The sequence below is a fragment of the Mirounga angustirostris genome, unplaced genomic scaffold (genome assembly GCF_029215605.1).
Source record: "Mirounga angustirostris isolate CCGP_5_RB_7025 unplaced genomic scaffold, mMirAng1.0.hap1 SCAF_6, whole genome shotgun sequence".
Lineage (NCBI taxonomy): Eukaryota > Metazoa > Chordata > Mammalia > Carnivora > Phocidae > Mirounga > Mirounga angustirostris.
Genome location: NW_026991714.1, coordinates 83884201 through 83904238, shown reverse-complemented (window position 1 = coordinate 83904238; position 20038 = coordinate 83884201). Strand labels below are relative to the sequence as shown.

The 20038-nt window shown below is 42.2% G+C and overlaps 1 protein-coding gene across 4 annotated transcripts in view; it reads right to left on the bottom strand.

The window, feature by feature from the left end:
- The window catches only part of PCNX2 (pecanex 2), a 306833-nt gene extending 288203 nt beyond the window's left edge, over positions 1 to 18630 (bottom strand). For 3 of the 4 annotated variants that reach the window (XM_064594618.1, XM_045877819.3, XM_064594620.1), the window contains exon 1: positions 18213 to 18453. In XM_064594618.1, the coding sequence (XP_064450688.1) occupies positions 18213 to 18365 (153 nt within the window). In that variant the 5' untranslated portion in view covers positions 18366 to 18453. Of the gene's footprint in view, positions 1 to 18212 lie in introns of all 4 variants that reach the window. The other variant, XM_064594619.1, reaches the window with a different exon arrangement.
- Positions 18631 to 20038: the final 1408 nt, after the last annotated feature.

The window sequence follows — 20038 nt, the reverse complement described above, 5'->3', positions numbered from 1 at the left end:
CGTCTGCCTTCGGCTCAGGTCATGATCCCAGGGTCCTGGGATCCATTGGGCTCCCTGCTCAGCAGGGAGTCTACTTCTCCTTCTCCCTCTACCCCTCCCCACCCCCTGGCTCATGGTCTCTCTCTCTCTCTCAAATGAATAAATAAAATCTTTAAAAAAAAAAAAAAGAAGAAATGATGAAAATGGTAAGTTTTAAGTTATGTGTGTTTCACCACAATTTTTAAAAGTAATTATTATTTTATAGCACTTGAGATTATGTATAGCATTTTCCACCTGGGAAATATGAACACATGAGTTCCCTCTGCCTAAAAATAGAAGTTCAGTGGGACCAGTTCCTCAGAATGCCTGCTGATTCTCCCAGATCTCTTCAAGATCAAATTGCATCCACTCAAGTGTCCACTGCCCAGAGTAAGGTAGAGGTAAAAGCCCCACATAGTTAGCTGGACCACAGAAGGGACCAAGCTGCCTCCCTATTTACTCAGCCTCTCACAAGTACATGCTGAATACACATTCTGTGCCAGGCGCTATGTTTGGTCTGAGGGAGGGAGCCATGAACAAAACATGCAAACGTCTGTCTGCAAGGAGCTTCTGTTACAGCACGGACTAATTACAGATAATTACAAAATTAATTATTTTGGTCCAAAAAGGGGACCTAACCTAGTTTGGAGTACCAGGGAATAATCCTATATGAAACTGGTATTTAACTTGAGCACTGAAGAATGAACTAGAGGTGGGGTGCCTGGGTGGCTCAGTTGGTTAAGCATCTGCCTTCAGCTCAGGTCATGATCCCGGGGTCCTGGGATTGAGTCCCACAACAGGCTCCCTGCTCAGTGGGGAGTCGCTTCTCCCTCTCCCTCTGTCCCCTCCCCCCTGCTCGTGTGCTCTCTCTAATAAATAAATAAAATCTTTTTAAAAAATGAACTAGAGGTAACTTAGAGAGGTGAGTGGGGAAATTTCAAGTCATGGGAACAGGTTCAAAAGCTATAAAGCTGCCTCAGAAATATGAAGAAGCTCTGTGGAGCTGAGCCCTGGGGAGAGGCGGGAGGAGAAAGGAGTGAGAATCCAGGAAGAGCCAGAGGCCAGCCTACTGCTGGGCCCCTTCACGGCTGCCTCAGCCCTGCAGGGAGGCCCTGGGGCACTGGCTTATTCCTCTCCCCTCCCCTGCTGCCCAGTGCACCAGAAAGTCCCTCTCAAGCACCATTTTAACCACATCACTACCCTGTGCAAACACCGGCACTCAACTCTCTGCAGCACTTCTTAGAATCCTTCCAAAACTTTTCATGGCAAGGCCCCCTTGAGCCTCCAGGCTCTCGATCACTGCATAACAAGGGTGTGCTCTGGGGTCCTCCACTGAAGGCCAAACCCCAACCAACCTGGCCTCAAAGAGTAAACTGCCTAGACGGTGAGATGAGATGAACAGACATAAGGTGGCATACAAACAATACAGAGCGGCACACAACTGAAGGGCTCACTCAAGTCAACTGTCCTACAGCGTGCGGCTGTCCAGTTAGGGGTAGTGGAGAAAATGTTAGAGAAGGGGAGCTGTTGTCAAGGGCCTCACAGGGAGGCTGGGCTTCAACCATGATGTCGGAAATAGATAACACAAGACATGGGGCAGGAGTCTAGGGAAGGGCGGGTGCTGGGCACATTCCATTAACACAGACTCAACAGGCAAAGCCATCAGAGTGGTTTGACTCTCAAGCGAGAGAGAAGATAATGAACTGCAGAGCTAGACTGAAGGAAAAAGAGGGAAATGAAGCCATGCAGAGAACACTGAGAAGCAATGAATGACAAGTGCAGGATGAGGAATGCCAGAATATCTTTCTTTGCACCATCCCTGGTTATGTTTACCATTCTTTATTGATCAGTGGGTTAGTAAATGGTTCAGTGTACATTGGGTGTTAAGCACACTGACTTCCAAATCAGCTATTATTTGTGCCACTCACAGAAGGTTATCCCACTTTCATGGACCCTCCTTACCAGTCATTATAAACTCCTTGAATGCAAGGGCTGAGTCTCTCTGTACATCCTGCACTGCCTGATCCAGTCAGCACCATGCCCTCTCTTGGCTTCAGCAGTTATGCCCGGCCCTGGTCTCCCTCATGTTCTAGGCTCCCAAACAATGGCAAGGACAAACTGTGCTTTCCTCGGGAGCTGACAAAGCCAAGTGCAGGGAGAAGTCACAAGAAGCAGCTGACTCATGGCAAGCTGTTGGGGCTTCCACCCTGGGCTACTTTAAGGTCCTCCTGAGATGACAAGTGTGCAGAGGGAGAAAGGATCCTGCAGCAGAGACAGCACATCAAGGAGACCAGCACCCTGAGAAGCAGTTTACATCATGATGGAAAGGGGGACCTAGGCCCCCGTCTCATGAGTCAGAGAGAGAAAGAATTCTTAAAGAATTGTGCTTAGTGGTGGGACTATGGGGTACGCTTCTGTGAGAAGGAGTGCAGATATCTAAGACCTGAAGGTTTTCTGACAACCAAGAGATATGAATAGGATTGTATGTCTCTTCTTTGGTGCAGCTCTGCTTCTCCATTTCTTTCTTTTTTTTTTTTTTTTTTAAGATTTTATTTATTTATTTGAGAGAGAATGAAAGACAGAGAGCATGAGAGGGAGGAGGGTCAGAGGGAGAAGCAGACTCGCCGCTGAGCAGGGAGCCCAATGCGGGACTCGATCCCGGGACTCCAGGATCATGACCTGAGCCGGAGGCAGTCGCTTAACCAACTGAGCCACCCAGGCGCCCCTCTGCTTCTCCATTTCTTTGCAGCTGGACACATGAATGCCCTCCACTCTGTTCCATTCTGGAGCCAACCACAGTCCAGTTGCAGGTCTGGGAGCAAGTCTTGTTAACAGAGCAGCTGCTCCAGGTAGTAGAGATGAGCTTTTCAGCATCCTGTATAGCTTCCATATTCCAGCATTAATGTCTGGCCCTCCTATAGGATGCATCCCACTCTTAAATGCATATCAATATACTATGATCTCATGGGTGCTTAAATGGACCCATCGTTGATGGGCACCTACAGGTTTGCCCCCACAGCCTTTTAACATAACTCTAGTATTCTACAATAGCTTCTTTGACTTTAGACTCCTCTTCTACATTTTCTGGCCCAGACCTGGGATGTGCCATTTCTCCAAAGAGCCCTTGTTCATTTTGGAAGGAAATGGCATTTAGAGCCCAGAATCTGAGTGTGAGATCTGCACATTCTTATTGGGTTATCATTGCTTCTAGGTGTTTTATTTAATAGAGCTAAAAAATACATATTTTTAAGAAAAAAAATAAATCATGATTTCAGCTGGGTATTTCCAATTCAAATGAAAAATTACAAGGTTCTATGTAATTTTGGGGATTTGATTTGTATGTTTTCTTTTATTGTCAAAATCTTGATTCCTCAAAATAATAACACAATTTCTTATTTTCTTTACATATATATATAATAAAATTTCAAAGTAATAATATAAAATTTTATTGAGGGCAGTAAGAAAACTAAATTCAATTTAAGATTTCTTCGTGGTTCTCTTATCTTTAGATTATACCCCAGTAGCCTAGAAGCTCTGTGTTTATTTTTTTTAACGATTTTATTTATTTATTTGAGTGAGAGAGCAGATCGAGAGAGAGAGAGCGAGAGAGCACGAGCAAGGGTGAGGGGCAGAGGGAGAGGGAGAAGAAGACTCCCCACTGAGCAGGGAGCCCGATGTGGGGCTCAGTCCTAGGACCCTGAGTACACGACCTGAGCTGAAGGCAAACACTTAACCGACTGAGCCACCCAGACGCCCCAGAAGCTCTATGCTTAAAGTCATTTGAAATATTTTTTGAGTGTGCCACCAAACTATGAAACAAGTCCATTTCTTGTTTCTAGCTCTGTTGCTCTCCCCCATTCTTTCCCTCTGCCTATTTTTTATTAGTTTTTTAAAATTTATCCTTTTGTTGTGTCTTCTTGAAACATAAGCAACTGGATATATGCTTCATATTTCCCTCCTCCTTTTTAGTCTATACATAGCTTTCCTTTTTTTTTTTTTTTTTTTTCACAAGAGTGGGTCCTAGAGATCATTTTTATAGTGGCCTACTTCCTCATCCACATTTTTATAACTGCACAGCACTCTGCTATGTGGACGTATCATAATTCCATCAACCAGCTCCATATCAATAGAGATCTGTTTCTAGTCTTTTGCTATAACAAATAGTGCTTTGGTGATTCATCTTGTACATATATGCCTCTAAATTTTTGAGAAGGGCTATTTATTTAAAATACATTAGGTGGGGATTGCCTGGGTGGTTTGGTCAGTTAAGCATCCAACTCATGATTTCAGCTCAGGTCATGATCTCAGGGACTTGAGATCAAGTCTCACATGGGGCTCCCCCCTCAGGAGGGAGTCTGCTTGAAATTCTCTCTCTCTCTCTGCCTCTCCCCCCAACTCATGCATGTTCTCTCTCTCTCTCTCAAATAAATAAATAAATAATTATAAAAAATTAAAAAATTAAGTAATTAGATATTATCTTTTAAATCTCTGCTATCTAGGGGCGCCTGGGTGGCTCAGTCGTTAAGCGTCTGCCTTCAGCTCAGGTCATGATCTCAGGGTCCTGGGATTGAGCCCCACATCGGGCTCCCTGCTCGGCAGGAGGCCTGCTTCTCCCTCTCCACTCCCCCTGCTTGTGTTCCCTCTCTCGCTGTATCTCTCTCTGTCAAATAAATAAAAATCTTTTAAATAAATAAATAAAATAAATCTCTGCTATCTAGATATGCCAAAATCACGTTATTTTAATGTGTACTCCTTGGATTATTAGTAAAATAATCATTCACATGTTTATTGGTTATATGTGTATGTACCTATGTATATTTCTCTGTGTCAACTCTCTGTCCCTTTTCAAGGCGTTTATATTTTTTTATTTATTCTTACTTATCCATAAGAGCCATGTAAGGATGATAAGTGCCATGAGGACAAGAGCCAGATCCAACTTGTTCTCCATTATACTCTCAACACCCAGCCTGGTATCCAGCAAATAGTTACTCAAAAATATTAGTGAATAAATCAATATTTATGATAGCAATGCATGTCTATATGTTTTAAATTTTTCTCATCTTAACAATTTTGCCACTTGGGGAGTTATTTGACCTCTGTAAATCTGTTTCTTCTGTGAGATGGGAATAATAGTTCTTAACAGGGTCGTTAATTATTTTATTAATACATTTTCTAAAATGTAATAAGCACTCAACTGTTAGTGTCACTTATTCTCACCATCATCATCACTCTCAGCTATGCATCATTCATCAAACTGTGGAATAAAAAGTCCAGATATGATGTATTCATGACAGAGCAAAGGGCAAAAGAACAAATGTTTTTATTGTCTGTATAGGCAGTTAGGAGTGTTAATAATAATACATAATAAGAAAAAACAATTCTGAAATAAGCCAAGACAGTTGTTTTCTTGAGAAAATATTTGTGTCAGGGATATTTCCTATAGGCAGGGATTTTGTTCTTCCCTGATTGTCCAGTATCTAATTGCCATCTTGAAAGGAAGAAGACATTATCAAAAGATGAGGAAGACCAAAGGCAAAAAAGGATTGGTTCTCTTGATTTTCTTTTGACATGGTAAAGATTTGGGGGAAGAACTAAAACATATGCATGATCCAATACAAAAAAATTACTCAGGTCCCTCACAATCCAAAACTTCCATATTTAAGAACAATCAATATCAATAAATGAGTTAAAATCATTTTCGTTTGATCCAGTGGTCTTTTTAAAGTACAGGTTTCCCATGATGGGGAAAAAGTTTATAATTATTACACAAATGCCACAAAAATACATAATTGCCACATAAATAATAAAACAAAAGTTATCCTGGAAACAACAGCAATTTGAACTTCAAAGAAATCCAATACAAAGAATAACACCTGGGTTTTCAAACTCCATTTTTAATGATCTGGATCCTGGCCACAACGTTGCAGTGAGTATACTGAAATAAGCCTGACCACAAACTGTATATGCACTACCAAAACTGTATCTTTTCTTACCAATTAGATTCCATTAGTGGAAAGAGAAGTTTGATCATCCCTTGTGTATAAAGTACTACACCAGGGACAAAGGGGAAGTCAAACTGCATCCCCACCCTCAAGATTCCTGCAGAGTTGGTGGAGAGATAAGCCTCTCTTGAATCCAAACTTCTCTCCAGATATTGTGCCATTTCTCTGCTCCCTGCATGAAAGAACCATCCTTACCAGCTGTCTTCATTCCTTCACCTCCCATTGCCTCTTAAACACACAGCAATCTGGCTTCAACTCCCCAGCACTCCACTGAAAATGTTCTTGTCAATGTCTCTAAAAGTTCTTGTCAATGTCTCTTAAAAACATTTAATGCAAGACGCCATGGTCTCCAGTCTTTCCCTTGCCTCACCCATACCACCTCTTTGCCCTATGTCTGCATAGAGAGCTCCTTGGACCTCACCTTCTGAAACGTAATAAGCACCCAAATGTTAGTATCACTTATCATCACCATCACCATCACCATCATCTATGCATCATTCATCAATACCATGGAATAATAAATTCAGATATGGTGTTTTGAGAAGAAGCAGAGAACAACAGGGCAAATGTTTTTATTGCCTGCATAGAAAGGTAAAGATTTGGAGATCAAATCTTCTCTCTTTCTACACATCTTCTCTAGGAGCTCTCACTCAGTCCCTTGACAGTAAATATAATCTCTACATGGATGATTTTCAAATTCTTATCTCTAGCTACTATTGCTTCCTTAAGGTCTCCACACCTGTATCTGACTATCTACTCAACATCTCCACTTTGATGTCTAAAAGAAAACTCCAAACTAACATGTCTAAAATTAGATGTTTGGTTTCCCAACCCTTTCCACCAACTCTCCTCTCCTACCTTTCCCATCTTAGGCAATGGTAGCTCATACACCTGCTGCTCAAACCAGATAACCTTGATTCCTCCCTTATCCTCACTCCTCCACCCCCAAAACAAACTTATCACTAAATCTTATGAAAATACATTCACATGTCTCCATCTTAATGCCACCACCGTCTCTTGGCTGGACTACTAAAACTTCCCCTTCTATTCCTGCTCTTTCTCTAATCTACTTTCTACCCAGCAGCCAGAGAAAATTTTTTATAAAGTAAAACAACATATCTTTGAAATGTGTTTTCTGAACCATGTTAAGGTTTTATACTTCCAAAAATTATTAAATCAGGGCGCCTGGGTGGCTCAGTTGGTTAAGCGACTGCCTTCGGCTGAGGTCATGATCCTGGAGTCCCTGGATCGAGTCCCGCATAGGGCTCCCTGCTCGGCAGGGAGTCTGCTTCTCCCTCTGACCCTCCCCCCTCTCATGTGCTTGCTCTCTCTCATTCTCTCTCTCTCAAAAATAAATAAATAAATAAATCTTTAAAAAAAAAGTTATTAAATCAACAAGGATGAAGGGAAAAAAATAAAATTATATACCCACAGGTGGACGTAAACATTCATCAAACTGACAATACCTACAAAAACAAATCAAAAAATAAAAGTAAAGAATGAATCCTATACAAATACCGAATCATTATGTGGTACACCTGAAACTAATACAATTTTAAATCTGAATTTAAAAAAAAATTTCAAAGAATTAATCCAATTAACTTTATTGTTTTTAAAGATTGTATTTATTTATTTGAGAGAGAGAGAGAGAGGGAGCTCACGAGTGGGAGAGGGGCAGAGGGACAAGCAGAATCCCCACTGAGTGGGAGCCCAACACAGGGCTCAATCCCAGGACCCTGAGATCATGACCTGAGCCTAAGTCAGACACCTAACCGTCTGAGCCACCCAGGCATCCCAAGCCAAATAATTTTAGAACACAATACTCTCATTAGCACACTACTCATATATTCTTAAAGAATAATAATAAAAACTCAAAGCAAGCTTGAACTTTACTGAAAGATTTTGTTTTGGTGGTGGTATGGAGCAGTACTTCCTGTGTATATTTCATGTTGAAAAAATGATATTTTTGGCAACCAGAGTTCTCCTTGTGGGAAAAAGTAGATACAAATGTGAAAGAAGTAAAGAAGAGGAAGAATCCTTTGATTTGGATCAGATTAAAGGTTTCAGAATGAACTCTCAATAGATAGATGGATAAAGAAATACATAGATAGACAGACAGATAAGCTCCCCCAGCTCTGGGACCCAAAGTAAAGAAAATCTAGCAGTAATGAATACAACTACTGCTGCCCTCAATCTTGGTTTCCAAATGTCATTCCCCACTAAAAGGATCCAGATTCCTTAGAAAAATGGCTGCTTTTTCCAGGGCTGGGTTGGGAAAAGTACAAGCTAGACTTGGACTATCTTGCTGAGCCAGAAAGCAAGAAAGTACTCAGAACCTGCCGGGGGGCATATCCAAAGGATGCAGGAACTGCTCAAAGTCCCACTTGCCAAATTGTGTGTAATTTGAATATCAAAAAGAATGATCATAGGAACAGATTTTAACCCATTGAATTAAAAAAACAAGTCTAGGAGCACTACCAAGCACAAGAAAACTACAGGGGCAGGGGGAAGGGAAAGCTTTTCTTTACAGAAGAATACCAATAAACAGAAAATCACTATTTTGCAACCACCACTGCAATAATTATTTTAGGCAAGAATCAATGTATATTACCACCACTGAGTGAAAGATTTGGGTGAATACAATAATATATACAGCCTCTAGATTTCTCCTCACAGATTACTTATTAAATACAAAGGGACAAATAGGTACCTTTATAATAGACTAATGTAGGTGACAGCCCCTTAACCAGTGACCAAACTTAACAGCACTAACAGTCGGAGGAGGATGTCACATGCCAGTGATGTTATGCATGACAAGGATACGTTACTTATGCAGATTTCATGCCAAAAAAAGCATAATCACACATCTAATCTCAAGGAAATGATCCAAAATATCTAAATTAAGGACCAGTCTACAAAACATCTTTCAATGCCACAAAAGAAAACAAAAAGGCTTGAAGAACTCATTCTAGAATAAAGTACGATTTAGAGACATGACAACTGGAAGCAATGTATGATCTGTGACTAAATCCTGGATACAGAAAAACAAAACAAAAAGCTCCAGCTATGTAGGGCACAATTGGGAAAACAGGAAACTGGATGGGAATTATACATTAGACAACATTAGATCAATAAAACTTCTTTTGTGCGTGATAATTATGTGGGAGAATGTCCTTCTCCTTAAGAAATAGCTGCTGACGTTTTTAGGGAGAAAGTGTCCTTTTTTTAGAAGTTTTTTTTTTTAATTCACTTATTTTAGACAGAGAGAGAGTGCACATACAAGCAGGGTAAGGGCAGAGGGAGAGGGAGAGAATCCTCAAACAAACTCCCCACTGAGTACAAAGCCCAACACTGGCTCCATCCCAGGACTCCAAGATCATGACCAGAGCTGAAATCAAGAGTCGGATGCTGAACCAACTTAGCCACCCAGGCGCCCCAGGGAGTGTCTGATGCCTGCAACTTATTCTGAAATGATACAGCAACTTATTCAGGAAATTATCATGAAATGAAAAAATGGATAAATATACGAAGAGAATAATGAAGCAAATGTGGCAAAATATTAAGAATTGGTGAATCTAAGTGAAGAGCATATAGTATCCATTCAGTATTTTTGCAACTTTTTTATGCACAAGAAACTTTTTGAAAATAAAAATTGGGGAATAAAAAAAAATAACATACTACTACAAATTTGACCCAAAAAACACAAAAGAAAACAAAAATGAAAAACCAGCATCAGTGTGTCTCACTATATTGAGAATTTGATCCAAATTCCTCATGGTCTACCCATTTTCATTTGGCTAACTCCTTAGGCATTTGTCAGGTCTCAGATCAGAAGTCATTTTCTCTGAGAAACCTTCCCTAAATACGAAAGCCAGGATGGGGTCTCCCATCTTTACTATACAGCACTTTGTACTTCTCGTATAATAATGATTATCATTGTTTTATTTATGTTTATTTGCCTCTATCTGCTGACTTCATGAGGAGAGATACTAATCTATCTTTTGTCTGTTGTTTCCCCAATATCTATCAGAATACCTGGCGCTTAGTTTGCAATCATACGCATAAGTGCTGTCCAACAAATATGTCCAATTCCTCCCTGGACACATGGTACGACTGCCCTTTCCTCTCCCTTTGGAGTTAGGTATGACCATGCAACTTGCCCTGACCAAGAAGTCTGAGTGCAGAGGTAGTTGCCATTTCCAGGCAGGATCTTCAAGAGTGACTGCACGGCCTTCTCTTTTTCCCTCCCTCCATCACGGTGACTGGCAATGATCAGCCAGGGTGAGGATGATGGGGAGCAGACCCTTAGCCAACCCAAAATGGAGGTTCTATTAGCCTAGGTGCCTACATGCCTACAATGAGCAGGACCCCCAGCTAACCATGCCCCCCACCCCCTACTAATCATGTTGGACATATAATGTGAATAAAAAATAAACTTGGTAAAGCCAAAGAGATTTTAAGGTTATTTGTTACATCAGCACAAACTAGAACATCCTGACTGATACATATATGTTCAAATACTCAATGAAACTTAATACAAATAGCCAAATATTCACATTAGGGTAAAGATCATATGAAAATCTAAGTATTTCATAGGAGACAGGTCAAATAAATTACCCTTTATGCCTACAGTGGAACTATGTAAACATTAAAAATAATGATGTAGCTCTTTATGTATTGATGTCTGAGATGTTCCATAAAGCGGAAAAATAAGAATATATGTACAGACAAATGACTGCATATGTATATAACAAAATATTCATTTGGAAGTGTTGATCAAAAAGCCAAGATAGGAGAGAAATTGGATTCCAACCAACTTCTGGATCAAGCCACATCTAGAAACTTCTAAATGGGTTATGAAAATGAATTAGATGACTCTAAAATCTCTCACCGAAAATGAGGATGCAATACAACCCAGAAGGAGAGGACTTGCAGAGATTTTTCAAAGGGACCAACAGTATTCAGTGAGTCCTGTGTCTGCATCTGCCCCAATCAACACAGAAAGGCTACAGTGGGAGCACTCAGAGACCAACTATGGGTTCCCCCACAATCTGGGTGGGGAGTGGGAAGGACAATTTGAGTAGTGTCTGACTCCTTCCCAAAAGAGCTAAAAGATGTGAGACCAGCTGGCTCACTGCTCTGATGGAGGGACAAAGGGGAAGTTGCTATGTGTGAGCTTGGCCTCCTTCCCAGGGTATGATGGGAGAGGGTATGTGAGTGTTCACATGGGCTCTGTGTGCAAGTCTGCAGGAGTTTGCTTTAGAGAACGTCCCAAAGGGCTGCCAGAGTGGGGAGGCCCTGCAGAAGCCACTTCGGTGAACTGCCAATTCTGAGAAACGGTGCAAGTATTAGCAAGCAGACAGAACACAGATGCAGCCGCCTTCCTCAAAGAACTGAAAGAGACAGAGCACTGGCAAGAAGAACAGGGTCTCTGAAGGACCCGGGGAAGGGCCTTGCCAGAGAGGTTCAGCTGAGAATACATGCCATACTTCCAGAGCCCAGAGCCAGCTTACCACTGTGCCAGTCAACAAAGAACTTTCCAGCTCATCAAGACTAAAGGCATCAGAAACATCAACCAACGTGTGAGGGAGGAGGAGAGTGGGACACAGCATGCCATCCTTAGACCCATTCCTGCCAGTAGAAATGACTGAATAGTTGGAGCTTTGATTACCATATGGAACTGGACATTCTGAAATCTCAGTCAAGTCTGTGTTTGTTCCTTAAAGCAATTATACGACTTTTATTACTTGTCAGCTAAAGTCCTGGGGCTTGTGCATGCTTTTATCCAGTAGAGAAAAAACCCTCTATAGAGAGCAAACCACAAGGGCAACAGAGAACAAAGAAGGTTGCTTTATGATTCAACCCAGTATCCCCACACCAAACTTGCCCCACCTGTGTATAAAATATCCTTGGAACAACACACAGGAGTCTGTATGTGGTGCTGGCCTCTCAGACAAGAGGCAAGTTAACTTTTCACAAGATGGTCTTGTGCACATTTTCAGAGTTTGTATCTCTTCATGCCAACGTGCAGGATGTAAATGCCCATGTTGTGAAATTACCTATTATTAGGTGGTGTGGCTGGCTGGTAAGAGCACCAACGGCTGGGACTCTCACTTTGCTTATGTCACAATTGCCCACACACCCTTATGCATGTTAATTACCCTCTCTGTGCCAATACCATCACCTGTAATATGGGAATAATGGCAGTGCCTCTCTGGGCTGTGGGGACGAGGTGGCCGAATGCACGCAGAGTTCTCATGAGAAGGTCCGCCTTATACGTGTTTGGGGAGCATTGGCTGTTGCTACCACCTATTCCAACAGCTTATAATAATAATACACTAAACGTTAAAGGGGAAAGATTCATCAGAAAACAAGGGAAAAATCTGAGTACCACTAAGAACTGTCCATTTTATTCTTCCATCGGATGTGGGAAAGAGATTCAGACAGGATAAAATGGTTAATACTTAAAAGTAACCATCTGAGAAACCAAGAGGTTAAAATCAGGAAAACAATCATCACTTGATAAGTGTCAACGTCCCTGCAAAAAAACAAACAAATAAACAAAAACAAAAACAAAAAAAAACCATCAAGGGTATTAAAGTATTAGACATCACAACTGGAAAAACTAATGGTATATCTGAGGAGAGCAGCATCCAAATATAACTAGTTACTAATTGGGGAGAAATCTCAAAAAGCTCTAAGGGAAGTGGGGGTGGGTTGGGAGACATAAATTTAACCACCAGAAAATTAGTCATGAACTTGAAATACTGGAACAGAAAGAGAGGGAGAAAGAGCACTATTTTTGGAGGGTGCTCCAGAGGCTGACATCCCAGGACGAGGCAGGTGCTAGTTCCGTTGCCACAGACACAAAACACAACCTGCCCACAACATCCATGTGGCTAAGTGGTCGAGGACAAGGATGAGCAGGAGGCATTTCGCAGAAAGGTGGCAATCATCACTCAGGAGAGGGGTTAGTACCCTGGAGAGACTGAAGATGACTGCCCTGGGATACCCCAGGGATGGACGGACCCCCCTAGTAAAAGGGCTGACACCAGGAAAGCAAAGCCATCGTGGAGCCCAGACCTTTGCACACATAGTCCAAACAGCCATCTGGAGCAGCAAAATTTTAAAGACAACTGCATGGGATGGCGTTGAGCCCAAATCTAGAAGGCTTGGGTCTGCACTTCTTCAGAGGCCCAGGGCCAGGAAAGAATGCCTTTAAGCATCTGCAAGGTGTGGCTGCCTCACCTTTAACCCCTGTTTGTTGCAGGCAGGTGAGGGCGGGAGGCAGGTGAGGGCAGGAGGCAGGTGAGGGCGGGAGGCAGGTGAGGGCGGGAGACAGGTAAGGGTGGAAGGAAGGAAGTTCAGACATGCAAGTAAGTTATGGGAAAGTACAAAGGATCAGATGAGAATAAATAAGCTCCCAAAGGTAGAAAGACCAGATAACCAGCTTCTCAGAGTCAAAAGAGAGAGAGTATGGTCCATGTGATTCAATAGCAGAAAAAGCCTTTACGGAGAAATTGAGTATAAATACTAGGACTGACCAGGATGAGAGGTAACCTTTTGGGAAGAGCAGCAATGTCAGGTACATGTAACAAAGTGACAATGACCAAGCAGACCCAGCCAGGCCTGCCATGTAAGGTTGTGCAGGTTGTGTTTTGCACAAAGGCTTCCTCCAGCTGACAGGGTCAAATGGTGACTGAGGTTTAGTCCCCAAGTCCTGAGCCAGGAAAGGGTCACTTTTTGAACACAACATCTTTTCATAATTCATGCAAAGGCATTTTAGATGTTAGAAGTGGGAGTGGAAGGAGGGGTACAAAGAAATATAAAACCTAAGGAAAAATAATTATGTACCCGAATGGAGGACTGGCTCCAGACTATAATAGCAGAGTGGTTGACCAGTTGTAACAATACCAGCCAGCAGACATAGAATGCTTACTTTGTGTCTAGTGCTACCCTGACACATGATAGATCGTTACAGCAATTGGAAATGAAGTGGTTCCTGTCAAAGGAAGACTCCAACACTAAATTAAAAAGCAGAACTGGAAACAGAGCAAGAGTAGCTAAAATAAAAGAAAATGAGGGGCGCCTGGGTGGCTTAGTGGGTTAAGCATCTGCCTTCAGCTCAGGTCATGATCCCAGGGTCCTGGGATCGAGCCCCGCATCGGGCTCCCTACTCAGCACAGGAGCCTGCCTCTCCCTCTCCCACTCCCCGCTGCCTGTGTGCTCTCTCTCTCTCTTTCCCTTCTGTCTGTCAAATAAATAATAAAATCTTTAAAAAAAAAAGAAAATGAAAATGAAAGGCAACATAAAGTTAGAGTCATAAGATAAAAGACAGGCTTTCTCTGTGAAAATCGAATATAATTTTGCCCTGCAAAGGGTCTTGAAGAATATCAAGGTTCCACCCCATTTTTTCCACTACTCAACACTTCGTCTGCTTGGGTTACTCATACTGCCACTGGGATAATGAGAATGCCACTTTATGTGGACCTACTGTTTCAGGGAATTCAAATGCTCTCACGTGTACCAAGTCTAGCAGCACAGTGTTGTGCGAAGGCCAAGAACTTGGTTACAACAGGACCTCAACTAAAATTCCAGATTTTACCCCCTTGTCTAGATGACCTTAGGCAAGTAACCCATTCCCTCTGGATTTCAGTTGCGAAATATCTAAAATGAAACACATACTCCCCATTTTACAGATGCTAAAACTGAGGCATGCAGAAGTGAAGTAATTGATAGGTGGTCGAGCAGGGATGCCTTTTGACACTAGCCTAGAGCTGTCAGAACTTACACAGGGTCAGAATCATGCCCGTGGTATTACTGTTCTAAAGCTCCAAATGAATTTCCATTCATTATCTCAAAAGAATTAGTACAAGAACATGTGTAATAAATGAAAGTTTAAGTATCTCTAATGGCAAATGCATCTTTCAGTTTGTCCAAAAGCAAGTCACACTGATAATAAATCAAAACTCTTTCCAAATTGTCTTAATGCTTTTAGTTGAACATTTCCCCAAAATATGTAAATAGCTTATGAATGCTAATAAATAATCTACTTTCCACATTATCAACCAGGCCTACATAAACCCTAGGGCTCAGAGATAAGTTTGCCTCAATAGTTAATAATAAAGTTTTAATTTACAAACTCAAAGTCCCCATTAAATTAAAAGGTGGATTTTCCCTACAGTAGAACTATCTTGATTAAACATGTTTACACTCAAACTGTGCAAAAACCAGAAAAGTCCAGGGCCCCTTAAATAACAGAACTTCAAATAAGCCCTTGCTATCAGCGAGCAGCAAGGTAGCTTTTCTGGACTAAGTTCCTCTAAGTGGAACAAGCTGAAAAAGATGTTAACAATCGCAGGCAGGCACTGAAGTGCAGAAGAATATATTTAAACATCAAGACCTAGAGAACAGAACCCTCATCTGGAGAAGGAGGGTCTTTTATCGCCAAAGTCACTTTCAGAGACCAGACAACCAGAGAAATAAAAGGCTAACTTGCATTTTTGGGGAGATATATTAAAAAGTAGCAATGACAAATGCACTCCCATAAAATTATTCTGTAATACTTGAAAGCACACTGGCAAAAAGATACAAAAATTTTGGCATAACTGGTTTGATCCAAAAAATCCAATGTAAGAGTAGCATTATTTAAGGTATCGGGTTTTTACTTTCTAAACTCTTGAGATCTAGACAAAAATTATTTTAAAATAGCATTAAAGAGAAACTTAACTAAGGACAATTTCCTATTCACAAATACAAGTTAGAAATCAAGCTACTCAATAAAGCATAATTAGGTAGAAATTAAGGGTTCTGATCACATTTATACATCAAATCTCAAAAGGAGTTACATAAAAATGAGCCCATACGCCTAAAAAAATCTGTAGGAATATACATTAAATGCTAATGTGGTTGTTGCTGAGGAGTAGGATTAGAAGTAGAATATATATTGCTTTCATGATCAGAAATACTCAAAATATATAGGAGGTAGAAAATATAATGCTGGATGGAACAGGAAGAGAGGCAGGTTGATTTTATTTCCACCAGCTTATTATATATGAGCTCACTGTTAACCAAATGCAGGGCACTTCACTAGATGCAACAAGAAAAACCAAGATGAATCAACAAAATCAAAACACATGCCCTCAAAAAGCTCACGATCTAGGAGTAGAGGTAAAATACAGGTTCCAACAACTAAGTACAAAGCAGAATTCAAAATGTGCTATTGTACTAACAGTAAATACAGAATGGTAGAAGGGCAAGAGAGAAAAGAAATTAATTCTAGCTGAATGGAAATCAGGGAAGCTGAGACAGAGAAGGATGGAGAGATTCTGGCAAGTGAATGATGAGAGAAGGGGAGGGGAAAAAAAAGCCCAGTTCATATTGAGCAGTCGCTATGTGCCAGGTACTGAGAAGTACTTTCATTCATTCATTCAATCAACTATTCATTCATTCAATCAATCAATCAACGTTCATATTTGCCCTATAAGGAGGTACTATTATGCCTGCTTTACAAACCAGGAGGCTGAAGCTTGCTCAAGCTCACATAACTAGTAAGCAGAAGAACCAGGACTGAACCCAACTTTGTGTTCCTCATCACTCAGTTATGCTGCCCCTCTAGACAAAGAAAAAACATCAAGATCTATAGGCCAGGAAAAAATAATGAACAAGGTCATAGAAGAAGAAGTAAACTTACATTTATTGAAGGTATCTCCATACCTTTTATATGAAAATTTACTCACTTTTCCTGTGATATGATCATGATCATATCCATTTTAAGGCTGAGAAAACTAAGGTTTAGATAGGTCAAACATCAGGCCAAACAGCTACTATGCAGCAAAACAGAAATTTAAACCAAGTCTGAGAACCCAATCCTGGGGCAAGCCAGACAGATGGATGAAAGTGTCTCATTTAAGCTCCAAAACAACACTGTACATCTGGTAACATTATTTTTCTCATTTTACAGCTAAGAAAATGAAAAATAAGATAAGGTATGTAAATTCTCCAAGTTCACCAGAACTGGTGAGAGGTGGACCCAAAATTTAAGCCTGATTTCAGAGCCAGAATTCTGACCCTCTGGATAAAATGCCAGAAAGAGTAAACAGGAGCCAAATCATGGACAGCCTCTAATGTCACACTTGGAATCGATCAGCTGTGCAAACTTACTGAAGATTTTTGGTGGGGAGAACATGATTAAATTACATTTTAGGAATAAAGTCCTTCAAGAGACATATCAAAATTAGATTCCTTGGCACACAACGTTTAATAAGACATGGAGCACCTTACCTTTACAGCTTCTCAAATAAGGTTAATCACTGTTTCAATTAGGTATATTTAATTTACCCAAGAAGGTTATCTCTGTAGTGGTTCTGCAAGCACTCAATTATGGTAACCCTCTTGAAGCGTCAAGCCCCAACTAGGTACTGTAATACTTGGCATAAACTACATTAGATTTTCCCATTATTCTATCTTTCTATAGATTTCTTCACATAGTGGTGTAGAAATTGGAAGTTAAGTAATTGATAATTGAAACTGCCTTCTCAAAGCAAAACAGGGAGAGAGGGAGGGGGCAAGAAGATCAACAACTGAAATAGGTTTGCTTTTCACAATGCATTTTGCATTTTGGCTATCATGCCCAGCTAACCAGCCAGGAGGCCTAGGATTTTCCACTTCCAAAACAGGTTCAACATCCCCCAGCGACAAGCAGAGTCTGACTCATCCTAACAGCCAGCATCAATTCTTAATGAGTCCCAGAGCTCCCAAAGTCCTTTCTACTTTTCCTGCCAGTGAGTCCCTGGCCCCCTTTCCCTCTGTCCCAAATTCCTTAAGACCTTCCTCATTTCACCTCTTTTCTTTTAAATTGAGGTGTAACTGACATACAGTGTTATATTCGTTTGTGGCGTGTAACACAGTCGACATTCGTATACATTGCGAAATGGTCGTCACGATAAGTCCAGTTACCATCTGTCACCTTACAAAGTTAATACCATATTATAGACGGCATTCCCCATGCTGTATGTTGCACCCCCACGACTTATGTATCTTATAACAAACAGTACGTTTATACTTCTTAACCCCACCCCTTAAGAATCACTGCCAAGCCGTTCCACCAGGAGGCAGACACGCAGGTTTGGGTGGCTTTCTCCCGTCTTCCCTCCATCCTCACGTCGCCCCGGCTCGAACCTCCCCACTCACCAGATGCAGGGCCAAGGGCAGCAGAAGCAGGAAGAGCCACAGGTAGAGGTGGCAGCTGTTGGTGAACTCGCTCTGCTCCGGGTCGTGGTACCAGCCGCCGGTGAGCGCGGCCCACACGCCCTGCCGGAGCAGCTGCAGCGCCTGGGACACCATGCCTGCGGCGCCCCGGGGCCGGCGCGCCCCGCTGCACGCCGCCCGCCGCCCGCCGCTGCCGGCCCCCGGGCGCGCTCGGCTCTAACACCCAGGCCCCCGGGCGGCGCCACCGCCGCCGCCGCCGCCGCCGCCGCCCCCCCCTTCCGCCCCGCGACTGAAGCTCGAGCTGCTCTCCGGCCCGGACCCGCGAACCGCGGCGCCGGACTCGGCTGCTGCCGCGGGGCAGGTGGGCGCCATGTCCGAGGAGGAAGGATTTTCCCATGGTTCTCAGAGGCGGCCGCTTAGAGGATGCTGCACAGGCTCCGCCCAGCGCCCGCCCAGGCTCCTTCCAATAGGCCTGCGGGCGGGTGGAAGCATTTCTGAGTCCCTCCAGCCTCTCTTCTTTGGCTCTGCCCGCAGCCCCCTCTTTTCCTCCCCATCCTCTTATTAGGGGGTCTGAACGGCTGAAAAAAATCAAAGATGTTCTCATGCAGAAGAGACAAACCAAGACCCGTTCTTTTCCCTTTTCCCCTTTTGCTGCCTGCACCAAAAATATTTATGTAACCAAGACCCTGACACACATCATTCAGTGTAATTTCTCCCCCCTGAACACTGCCTGCACAGGTTCATTCTCCTTAATTAACCGCTGACCTCAGACGTTCAGCTAGTCAGCCTACGCCCTACCTGTGCCTCTGGCACTGACCTTTTCGCCTCCCCGACCTTTTCCCCTCTTCCCCTCTGTTGTCCAACTTGGCAGATAAAGAAGATAACCACCTTCCTGGAATAATTTCAAGAGCCTCAGTTAGACTTGTCTTTTTATATTTTGCCTAAGACATAATCCCAGTCATCAATCTACTACTTACAATGTTAGCCTAAGTCTTTCTATACTGTTTAGATAGGAAGACCCACTAGAAGACATCAGGGAAATAATAATCTTTAAGCTTTTATATTATTTTATAATTTATAGTAGATAAATTTCAAATTCTCTTTTGAAAGTGGGTTTTGGACAAGAACGAGATAAATGGGAACTCATCTTTAGAGTGAGGAAAGGAAACTCTCATTATTAGTCATTGATAACTTCAAGTACATGAGTTTCAGATTCTTGCAGAGAACAGGTTTTGGAAAGGGATAAAAAGATAAAAAGGAACTTGTCTTGATGAGGAATGAGCAGAGGAAGCCCTGTGTGAGTTAGGGCCTTTGGGCAAGAGCAAGGATTAGAAGGTTCCATGGTCCCCAAACATGCCTTTCCCATGTCCTCTGTCCCAAACACATCACATCTCTTCTCTGATATGTGCACCTGTGTATGCCCTGCCTATATTTTGGTCTGCAGCAGCATTTGCTCGTGGCTGCCTGAGCCAGGCCCATGAAAAGGCATGTCAGGCTTCCTATGCTGAAATGAAATAAGAGGAGGTCCATCCTGAGGAGCAGGTCTGGAACATGAAAGTCCGCAGGGTGACAGCAAAAGTCTCACACTGGCATGTATGCCATCAGGCTTAACAACTTTTTCGTCTGCTCTGCATTCATCTGCAGGAATGACTAACCAAAATGTAATAATGCTGCTTTCTGTGTTGGAATAATAATTTTTTCGAAACCAAGAGGACACTTGTGATGAAACCTACCAGGTGCTCGATAAATATTTGATGAACAAACGAATCGATCAACTCCACAGGAATCCCCACACTAAAGGATCACTT